This window comes from Cyprinodon variegatus, unplaced genomic scaffold (genome assembly GCF_000732505.1).
Source record: "Cyprinodon variegatus isolate N-32 unplaced genomic scaffold, C_variegatus-1.0 Scaffold12, whole genome shotgun sequence".
NCBI lineage: Eukaryota > Metazoa > Chordata > Actinopteri > Cyprinodontiformes > Cyprinodontidae > Cyprinodon > Cyprinodon variegatus.
The window spans coordinates 2,511,044-2,522,658 of NW_015150465.1; the positions used below are offsets into that span (position 1 = coordinate 2,511,044).

Sequence of the window (11,615 nt, forward strand, 5' to 3'; positions counted from 1 at the left end):
TTAACAGAGGCTTAAAGGCTAACTATAACTATAGAAGTAAACTGCACAGATGTGCTGCTGATCATTTTTAGGGAAAAAAGAATCTAGTGGGTCCTCTTACTTTTTCAGTAGACTTAGTACCCAGGAGTGAGGGGGCTCAGATTGTTTAGGTAAACCAAATAAAACGTTTGATAGACGTAGGAGTGGAATATAAGAGCAAATGTAAAACAAGCGGAACCTTGTCTGTTAGAGGGACAACGGCACGGTTCATACCAAGATGAGGTCACGGGTAAAATGTCACCTTTTGGTGCTTTATTCCATTCCAAAACACTAACGATTATAACCAACTCTCCAAGCTTTACTTTGGGATGTTATCCCACAATAATAGGCTTCAACTGCAACCTATGATTTCTTCCTTTTAAACTTCAGTTTATTTCTGACAACATCCGAAATCTGTTTTCTAATTCCACTACCACGTATGAACATTAGCCTGAATAGATGTTTTAGGGCCAAACGGGGAGATGGGAATCAACCGCCTGCAGAACTGAGGGAGGTTAAGTGTTGTTTAAACTTTAAAATAACATTTTGTTTTCAACATCGCTGATATGCAGGTAAACTTTCACGGCTCCGTTTTAAAAACAAACCAAAAGAAAGACCATTATGAACAAGCACTGCTATCAGAACCAGACAAGAAAATCTAAACATAGATCTAAAAGCTTCCAAAATTGAGTTTATTTAAATTAAAATGTCCATCCTAAACATGTTCGGTCCCACAGGCAGGGTGGGTCTTTGGATCAGCAGCTTTAACATCATGGAGGAGGGTTTAGATTTGTTAAGCCTGCTCCACTGACTCACATGCATGTCAAAGACTTTCCTACCACTACTTTTTTGGCTTGACTTTTGAGTTATGCACCGATTCCCAAACCTGGAAATGTATATTTTTTTTTCTTCGAAGCTGTTAATTGAAAAGTTAAAGTTATTAAGGTGAAGATCTAGCTCACACACGTCTAATGTAAGTTTTGGGACCTGTTTCACCAGTTGTGAAGCACCTTCCAAGCAAACTACCTAATTTAAACCACAGTGCTACAGCACAGCATCCACTGCATGCTACAAGAGCATGATTAAGGCAGTACAACCAGCATGTTAGTAAGAATTTATGAGGAGAAAAAAAAGAAAAGAAAAACAGGGTGGATAGGCTCAGAAATTGGGAAAAAGCTGTTAGAATAGAGGCTTAATGTGGAAGAAGCGTATTGATTAAGGTTTGGGGCATGAAGAATTATGCAGAGGAAATGGATGTAAAAAAAAAAATAAAAATAAAATCAGCGTATAAAACAGAACAATGTCTGGTAGTTCGACTGCTGGCTGAATGATGTGAGCAGAATATAGTCCAACCAACAAGCCCATGCTTTCTATACAGATGCAACTCAGCTCAGTAAAATATAATTGATAAGTTAATTTATTGCAATAAATCAACTTAAAAAGTGGAACTGATTTATCATACAGATAAATCACAAACCAGAACTATTTGAAGTGCTTATTTCTGTTCATTTAAATTACTTACGGCTTTCAGCTGATTAAAACACCAAATTCAGATTATCTGAATGGTTCAATGAAATATACTGAAAATCACATCAGCATACTTTCTTTTAACATGTACTTGTTTGAACCTTTAACAGCTGGATTGCTTTAACAGCAGCCCTATGCGTTGCTAGGTCTATCTCTCATCTTCTTCTTGATGGTCAAGTTCAGATGATAACTTCCCGGTTATCTGATTGAATAAAGCACTCTGAGCAGAGAATGGATAACATTCACATAAATTAAAAATGTGATTGAATAGAATCCATTTGCCGTCCAGTTTGAATTCCAGCACTTAAGGCCACTGTTGTTGTTGTGATGACAACCAGTTAAGTGCAGTGATGTGCGCTTACCCCCAAAATACATCCAAATTGGATTAAAAAAAAGTTTTTCATAATTTCTTTAAATTTATTACATTATCTAACAACATCTTGCCATACTTTTCTTTAGTTTACACTATCTATCCTTGGTCCCTGCTTAGTCCAACTCAACTGGGCTTAACAGGCCTCTAAAGGCTACTTGTGTAATTTTTTTTTCAATCGCAGCTTTTCCTTCCACTCAATTTTCCATACTTTGCTTGGGAACAGTGCTCTAAGCAGTCAACTCTTGACATTTTCCCTCTTTTCAGAACGCCGATGATTATAAAGGCCATAGCATTTATTGCTGTGTTAAATAACTTATTTTTCCCCTCATATGATTACATTTTCTTGGGATAGATTTGTGGTTTGATTTATTGTAAGTCATAATAAATGCACAGAAATAAACACTTGAATTTTAAGATATAAGTAGGTTCCACTTCTTGAAGTGAAATAGTGAAATAAACTAACTCTTCAATGATATTCTAATCTATAATGGGAAAAATTAAATAGGTGCACATGTGCTGCCTGAGATTTAAAGTAAGGATTAAATAATTTTGAAGGATTTTCAAAACTCTTTAATCTACATTGATCTCAGTAAAACTTGTGCGCCTTTAGGGAGATTGTATGACTTTAAGCTGGCACTACTGGGATGGGGAATGATACGAAGCAACATCTCCAGGAATGTAGATGAGGGATGACAAGCATGATGATGGAGGATGAGCAAATAACAAGCCAATACAAAAATCGGCAACTATGCAACAACTTTTGAGGTGGAGGGGGATGAGAAAGCAGGCACTGCGACGGCCTACTGTACCATCTGGGCGTTGGCTGCCATGTTGGTGTCTTTCAGGGCATTGATGGCACTCACTATACTGTTCTTACTGTTGTTGGTAGAAGGCTGGGACGAAAACGCAAACACTTAGAGTGAAACACAAAACCTAAACAATTATACACACAGATGCATTTGAATTAGAACGCCCTTTTCAGGAATGGGGGCTACTATTTGTGTGGGCTATGTAGAGCCAACAGTATAAATGAGAGGGGCGAGTGACACAGAATGGCTTCTAGATCATCCTTTTACTGCCTCACTAACTCTCCATGCTTATGCCACTTAACTACACAGAGAAAACCCTTGTGGTCAAAAAAGAAAAAAAAAGAAAAAACATAAATAAATAAAAAACACAGACAGGGAGGTCAGCAGGAGGAGAGAGCTGAAAGTGAAGAGAGACTGTGTGGAAAGGAGGCTGATGGAAAACGACTTGAGGAGAGAGCATAAAAACATTAAAACAGGAACAACTGTGGAGAAAAAAGAGCAAACCTATTAAATTTAATAGCCAGTGGATGAGACTACTGGACCTTTAGGGTCTAAATACATGACTGAAAAAAGAGAAACAGGAAATGTGGTTCAATAAACTGAAGGATATGAAGGCTGGGTGACATAACATTGACATTCGAAATCTACAATGTTGACTAATGAAGATGTTACCTGGCTAACAAACCCTCAGCTAAAAAGGCATTTAAAAAGAATTTCCCTGTTTTTGATTTTTCTTAATCATGTTGGAAAGCACATGGGGAAAAAAGGAAAACTTACACCAAAATCAAAAATACAGTTTGTAAGTTAGAAAGAGAAGCATGACAGGCTAACTATTAGCTACTAAAGATTCTAAAGTTGTATCCGCTCTAACATTCGAATCAACGATTAATTAAACCCTTTCACATTTTTTAATGGGTCTCTATAATAAATCTATTAAAGAACAAGCGGTTCAGTTCAAATGGCCTTTGTCCCTTAATCCCACAGACAAAAGACCCCACCTTGGACCTTGTCATCTCTGTTGATTTTAAGGTAAAGCATCATTTCCATATATGTTTGACTCAAACTTTTCTTTGGATCTGCTCCTAGTAAACAATTAGGATGGGGCTCAGACCTTCAGGGGTTCATTTAAACCATCTTAGTTCATCTAAGTTCCTCGATGCTGATCATGCAAGGCGGTGATATTCTTAACACAGTAATATCTCCTGAAAGCTGCCTTTGCACCACTTAATAAAGTTTCTGTTGATAAATTAATTCACGAACCCAAAAGAGTGTATTACAGTAGAAAACCCATGGAAATCCACTTAACTTTAGATGAACAGTCTCCACCTAAGGGAACTTAGATTCTTTTTGTATGAATGAATAAAAACTGTCAGAATGACAGCTTCTGCACAGCTTAAATTGTTAAAATAAATTCTTCCAGTGAGCCATACAGCACCTCTGCCTTCAAAAGCTGACGGTAATGGCTCGATTTTTTATGATGAACGTTAGTAACTGAGGAAGCATTTGTCCATCAATGTGTCAACGACTTTGTTTCCTTAGAAACCAAAGCTCTAAGATGGTCTAAGGGGAGCCTGCTTCTCGCCATTTGGAGAACTGAAGAACTAGTACTTGATTGGTTCAATGAAAGAACTGATGTTCCAATAGAAAGTCCACTCTGAATCAGAATCACGACCTATGAAGTAAAAAAAAAATGTTGCTATTCATACTTTTAACACTATGCAAGTCAGAAATAAAAGTAACTTGTTTATGAATTAAAAAAACAAACTGAGTCGAAGACAGAAAGTGGAACAGAGAGAAGCAATAAAAGGACATGAGGACTGACGGGAATAAAGGATGAGCTCACCTTGGCAGAATCCGACTTCTTGTTGAGTAAACTTTTGCATGCTGTGAAAATACAGAGGTTGAAAAGGGGAGGGGAAATATCCAGGTTAAAAAGTTTCATTGAAGCTGATAACATCCACCCAGCTTTCAGCTTCTATTAAACCTGGACCTACAATTTCTGCATCTAGGAAACCCTATCAGGTCTGTCTTTGTGGCCAGCTAAAGCTAGATGTTTCCACAGAATAACATACATTTAATGGACCTGTGGTGCAATTTTCTCTCAGCTGAACAGGTTGCTACACTGACAAAACCCATTCACATCTTAAACCATTCACTGCTATCTGGGGGATTAAAGAGAAACCTGAGAGCAAAGTAAACTTCCTAAATCCATTTCCTGTCTCAGCGAGGAACCCTGGAGATCTAGAAAGAGAGACGGATGGTCAGACTTAAATTGCAGCCAACACTCGCTATGATGAGCTAGGTTAATGTAAATCATCGATTTTCATTAAGGGCTCCAACCAGTTTCCGCCATGTCTGAAGCTGTCAACACTGCGTCCTTTTCACTTGGTTTCTTACCGACACACACAGTTTTTACAACTCTTATCTTGTGTTTCTTACCTTTAAACAGAAAGGGGGGTAGGGAAGGGGAAGGGATGTAACAGAGGGCTTAGAATTTCACTACAAGAGAGATTAGAGATAAGGGGCATAGCATTTACAGCAGCAAACGGTATCGAGTGACGACCATGCTCCTTGACCTTGGCTCATATGCCAGTTTGTATCTCAACCCAGCCATGCAGCATCCAAAGAGGAAAGACGTGAGGACAGAAACTTTTTCATTCCATAACCAGAAGAGCTAACTGATCAGGACATCTTATTCAGGTCCATCTTGGATTTTAAGAAGCTCTATGTGGTTCATCCGTCTGCAGTCTGCTAAAGCAGTCATCCTACTTTTCAGCAATCTGGCTTTTTAACATTTGTGATGCTACAACCACAGACTTCCATCTGTTGTATTAGGATTATAAGTTACGGATGAACATGTTTTAATGTCTCGTGTTTTTCAAGTTGTGTGCCGTGCATTTTGTTTTTAGCATCTGTGAGTCACAATGTAGAAGCACTAGCTGCAAGGTTTCTGTGCCTCTATAAAGTCAAGAATGGTGGAGTGGGCAACTAAAAGCTCATCAACCAGAGCTCTGGCTCTTTGCAGCTCCTCCATAATTTCATTTTTCTCTCTAAACTATCTGCTGTATGCCTTGGTTTTCAGAATGCCATTTGTTCTAACAAACATTAGAACGAAGAGTAAATGGATTAAACCACAAAGGTGGAGTATTTATGCTATTTTACAAGCTTATTTCTGTGGTTATACTGAAGAAAATGGGGTTGTATACAAATGGAAAAAAAGAAAATAGTGAAGTCTTATTGTAATTCATTCTTTACCTTCATCTTCATTCCAAAAAAGTAAAAAAAAAACAATCCACTGGAACTTCTTAAACAGACACCCTTAAGCAGAGGCTAGTACATCCAAAAGACAAAACCACTGGACCGAATATGACCAGAGTGGCAAATGCAGTTCCATGCAGTGAGGAATGCTCCGATCTTTATATTGGAGAAACAAGCTTTCAACAGTCGCATGGCCCAACACAGAAGAGCTTCCGTCCTCTGGACAGGACTCGGCGGTACATCTACACCTCATGGACAAAGGAAATTCGTTTGAGGACCAGAATGGGGGTGAACTCAGGTTTCAGCTCTCAAAAACAACAATCCCCCCCTAACTACCCCCTTTCAGAGACATAGACCAGTATTGGGTATTGCAGGCTAACAAAGAACCCAAATGAATCCTCATTCCTGAGGGGCGGACCGATTCTTCCAATTTAATTGGCATGTTCTATAGGCCAAAACAAGGCTTTGTTTTTGGGCTACTCTATGAAGCTGGGAACTCAACGCTAATTCCGACATTTTAAATTGAAAAAGCTTCCTGGATGGTAAGCGAAACTTGGAAACAAAGTCCAGTGGATTGTTTTTTTACTTTTTGGAATTACTGAGAATCTTCACCAGTACCTTCATCTTCATAATGTTTCACTACCTTGTGTCTGTCAGATACAAAAAAATCCTGTTAAGTTTGTGGCTGTAATATCACAAAATGTGAGTGAATACTTTTATGAGGCACCTGGTGACAGTGTAGGTCTGCCTTTTTCGTTTGCTTTCCAATTATGGCCTCCCCTATAAATCTTGAAGGATCACAAGCTGCACAAGATGGCATAGTTGAAGTCAAGATGACCGACCAGAGTACGCCAGCACAGAGAGCAAAGCTTTGAGTGCTGATCAGCTGGGGAGACTGCATTAGGAGGCATGTGCAGAGAACATTTTGGAGGATTTCACCACACAGGACACCCACATGCAAAAGGCAGCAAAGCAAAACAAATCAGACAGATTACATTACGGTTACAATGTGCAGATCTGTCAGATTCTTTAAATGTAATATTTACAAATCAAGAGCAAACTGCAAAGCCCTGCTTTGGCCAGACTTTAAGAAGTGCAGTAAAGTGGTTAGAGTCAAGAAGGCTTAGATTTTGCAGTCATGTGACATAAGGAAAAAAAAAAAAAAACACACACACACACACAAACAACCAAAATATTAAAAAGATATATATATTAAAAAAAAAGATGACTTTACAGGAAAAGAGATAAGGAATCAAGTCTGGAGTGATGACGTCACATATGATATTAACAAACTTACAAAAAGGCACCTTGGTCCAGTGTCACAGAGGAAGCCCACATTTGGAGGGTACCACAAACACCCCAGAGCTCAGAACAATGCACATCCTTAGAGCAAAACCTACATTTCTTTTTGACCATTCACACACAGACCCTGCAGGAATGAATGCACACTGCAGAGCAAAGAAGATTCTCTCATCTAAACTTGACAGAGGATCCTTTTTTGCTCTGCACTTCATCCAAGGAGCCACCATTGGAATCGCCGACCTTTGCCATCCGTCTTCACTCGGCGGGAGAAGAGGAGAGACCTTTTTCAGAACTTTCAAGGAGTGGGTTTCACTCAAAGAACTGAAACAGGCCTCTAGAGGGAGAGATGAGCCTTGAGATCACTTTGCTCTGGAGGTTAATCAGGAAGGCTGCATATCCATAGTGTTTATGTAGCCTAACCGGAAATCAGCACTCCTAGAGAGTCCCAATCAAAGCGTCTCCCCTCTGTGCCTCTTCACCCGCCTCTTTTGCCCGTTTCTCCAGAACCAGGTCCGACGATGGCAGCACGCCAACCCAGCTCTTGCCAACCCCCTTCAGTATCGGGTTCCCGCTCCCAGAATACAAGCCCCTCCTCATTCCCTGCCCCAGCTTGACCCACTCCCAGCCGTCCCAGGCCCGGCTGGCAAAGGATCGCAGGGGTGCGAGGACTTAATTTAGTGAATGAATGAAATGGATGCGGCTGAGATGCGATGGTGAGATGCGACTGCAAGAAGCACTTTGGTGTGCAAAGTAAGCTGATTACTATTAAACTGATGCTGATGCACCTGATATTGTGGGTGAAAATCTGATGTCTCTGCCAGACAGCAAAACAAATCAATGAAACCCTCAGTAAGCAAAACCTGTGTGAGTATGCATGCGGAGTCATGTAACGATGCTAATGATGAGGCTGCATGCAGGAATATGGGAATGGTAATGGGGACCACCCTGCACTATGGATCCCCCTCCCTGAAAAACAAAACAAAAAAAGACTGTGTGTAGAGAGGAAGTGGATGGGCGTGTCTCTGGGACGTACCTTCCTGAGCCAGTGAGGCCGTGGAGGAGGCGGCAGCAGCAGAGTTGGTATGCTGCCGGCCCACTATTGGACAGAAATGCTACAGTTGGGAGGAGCTATGTGAAATAGGCAGCTCTTAGCTCACGATTCCTGCTACTGGGCCTAGAAAACCACCGGGGGTGAAGACTACAGCCCACATACGGGATCATCTCAGTGGGATGTCATCTCAAAAGGTTGAACTTCAAGATTCATTGCACACAGAGAATGATACTGAGGAACACTGCTATAGATTACTGCTATTGTTCAAATTCAGATTCATTAAAATTGGAACATTAAAAAATGAAAACAAGGATAAAAAAAACATCAGTTCTGTATCTTAGATAGACTCAGTTTGCTGGCCACGGATGGGATACGCTCGTGACACAGACGATTATTTTTTTTAGGAATCCCGTTTTGCTTTAACTGCATGATTTTCACTGATGTCACATCTTTCATTTATAATCTCCCGTAGATTCTAGGATGAGTTTAAGTTGGAAAAGTTTTACCATCCATTTAACTTCCCTTTCACTGTATGTGCCTTGGTACCACATTCTTAACCAAGAATTATAAAGTTAATTTTATCTGAAAAGAGGACTCTGGATCACCGAGCAAAAGGACCGTGCAATGTCAGCTCTAGTTTAGGACAAGAGTTGTATCTCATGTCCTTATAAATCTTTGTGTGATGCTCTTAAAGCTACAAACCAGCAGTAGTGCAGGTCTTGTGAATCTCCCCAAACTCTTGGGGATATGGCTCTCTTTGTTATGTTGCATCTTAAGTTTCATGAATAGGTTTAGATTAGTTACTACTTTTTGTGCTCTTACCTCCATGTGTTCATTCTTCCTGAACTTTCCATTTCTGTTGCCTTATTATTTTTTTTATTTGCTAAAACACTGAATTTTGGGAGATATTTATTTATGAAAGCCATAGAAAATATCTTAAAACATACCCTCTCTGTGTGTAATGAAACTAAAATAATTTTTTAAAACTGAGTTGTTTCATTCAACAATGACCTTTTAATTCACTGAGATGCACAGTCACACTACGACAAAAGTGGGTTGAAGCAAATATGAGCCCCCCCAGTAGATTCCCAGGTCTAGGCTGAAATCACTGACCATCAACTGACCAATTCATTGTAAACTGAGGGTAGATCCTCCAAAAAAAACAAAAAAAAAACAAAACAAAAACAAGTCACTTTTAGAAGGCTCAAAAAAAAAACAAAAAAACAATCTTAATCGTCACTCATTTATACCAACACAATTCATAAAAATCTTCTAAAATTCTATTTCCTTAATCATGCAAACTCTCCATGGCAGCAGAAAAAAAAGAGAGAGACGCACACACAGACAAACAGGGAAAAATACATTAACTTGGACAAAGACTTACATATAATCTGAAGCATGACAGTCTATAAAAATCATATCAGCTCTCAAAGATTGATCACGACTACTATATCAGTTCTACTGTAACACAAAGGAACATCACATTTCAGATCAGTTTAATGTTTTAAGCGTCAAAACTGTTCTGCACACAAAAGCATATTGTTATTTTAAGGATGAGTGAGTGGGTGAGTGTGTGTGTGGTGGTGGGGGGGTTAAAAGAGGTGCAGAGGACTCTATCCACTCTCCTTCCTCCTCTCTCTCTGCATGTGCTGCGTGGGAGGCTGAGGGCGAAGGGCACACCCACCTGAGAAGTTTCTGGACACCAGCATGGTGGTGAGAATGGCTCCCTGGAGGAAAAGAACGAAGGAGGAAAAGACGTAAGACATAAGTAGATAGAATACAAGTTTTTCTTTGGTAGGAGTTTGTTTTTTCTGTAAATCATTTAGACTCCAGTTCAAATAGGACTAAAGGTTTATCATTCTACATTTTTAGAGGCATCGATGTGAACCACTGTAGAGACTAATAACTTGCAAAATAACCACACACCTTCAGTTCAGTCATAAACGGGGGATAGTAACGTTATGCAACATTCTTTAAATGTATACACCAGTAGCTCACTCTGTTTGTTTATGACGTTTGTAGGCTTAGTAGTTATTTCTGTTTTTTGTGTTGAGTTTAATTTGTCAGTAAATAAAGCTCTTTGTGTATATTTACCATAGCAACACCAAGTGACTGGAGGTAGGATACTGCCCATTTGCGTAGAGGGTAAACAAAGAAATTATGTGGCTAAGCTAGTTGGCACCTACCAGGGAAGTTGTGTAAAATAAAGAAAAGGATAAAATCCGGTCTGATAAAAAAAAAAAATACTAGAAAAATACTTTTGATACCAAGAAGAAAAAAAGCTTAAAAAGAGGTAATGATCCTGTGTCTCTTTCTTTTCTCTTGATGTTCTTAGAGAAAGCTCTGGGGAGGATTTACCAGAACTGAAAGTTGCTTTAGAGTTGCTCGGTTTATTTAACTAACATCAGTTGGTCTTAGCCCACATTGAGCTGTCCCTTTACCCAGATGCACTGTAGTGTTGTTGGACTCTACTATCTAGCTGCTTGAATCGTCTCCATCTGGTTTTCTGATAGTTCCTTGGTCCTGCCAGCAGATGGCACACACATCTGATCAAGTCAGCTCATGGTACCCATTGCAGGAATTCAATTTAGGCTCAAAAAGAACAATCTAAACTCTATTGAGACGAGGGCTTGTTATGTATTCTTATTGATTATAAATGACAATTTTTAGCCATTTTTGTAGAGGCACACAATCTGACTATGCCCATTTGATTTTATATCGGATCAACATAAAAAAGTGCATAATCATAGAAGAGGAAGGAAAACTATAGGTGTTGTTTTTTGTTTCATATAAGAATCTAAAGAAGAAGTGGCATGCTTTCATATTCAGCCAAATAAAGTCCAGTGCAACCAATTACCTTCACAAGAATCCACCTGTGTGCAATTTAGTATACGGTTCTGTGAAGGCCTCAGAGGTTTGTTAGAGAAAACAGGAGAACAAACAGCCTTGTGAAGACAGAGGAGGCAGTCAGGTCAGGAATTAAGTCATGGAGAAGTTTAAAGAAGATTTAGCCTGGAAAACAATATTCCTGGCTTTTAACATCTGACAGAAATCTGCTCAATCCATCACCTGAGAAAATCAGAGGGTATGATACAAGCATATGCTCACTAATCAACCTAAACTAGGACTGGACAGAGAAAGGAGCTGATAGATCAAAAGCCAAGAATAACAAAGGGGAGCTGTAAAGACCCACACCTCAGGTGGAGGATTCAGTAACAACTATCAGCTGCGTACTTTAGAAGCTAATATGTGCCAAAAAGAGCACATAGTTAGGCCC

The 11,615-nt window shown here is 39.5% G+C and overlaps 1 protein-coding gene across 25 annotated transcripts in view; it reads right to left on the reverse strand.

Moving 5' to 3' along the window:
- The window catches only part of LOC107089041 (calcium/calmodulin-dependent protein kinase type II subunit gamma), a 60,870-nt gene that overhangs the window by 13,182 nt on the left and 36,073 nt on the right, over positions 1-11,615 (reverse strand). For 10 of the 25 annotated variants that reach the window (XM_015381580.1, XM_015381571.1, XM_015381563.1 and 7 more), the window contains exons 12-15: positions 10,023-10,065; positions 8,321-8,383; positions 4,571-4,611; positions 2,728-2,811 (exon numbers count right to left, since the gene is read on the reverse strand). In XM_015381580.1, coding sequence (XP_015237066.1) covers positions 2,728-2,811; positions 4,571-4,611; positions 8,321-8,383; positions 10,023-10,065 — 231 coding nt within the window. The remainder of the gene's footprint in view (positions 1-2,727; positions 2,812-4,570; positions 4,612-8,320; positions 8,384-10,022; positions 10,066-11,615) is intronic. The other 15 variants (XM_015381624.1, XM_015381616.1, XM_015381607.1 and 12 more) reach the window with 3 other exon arrangements.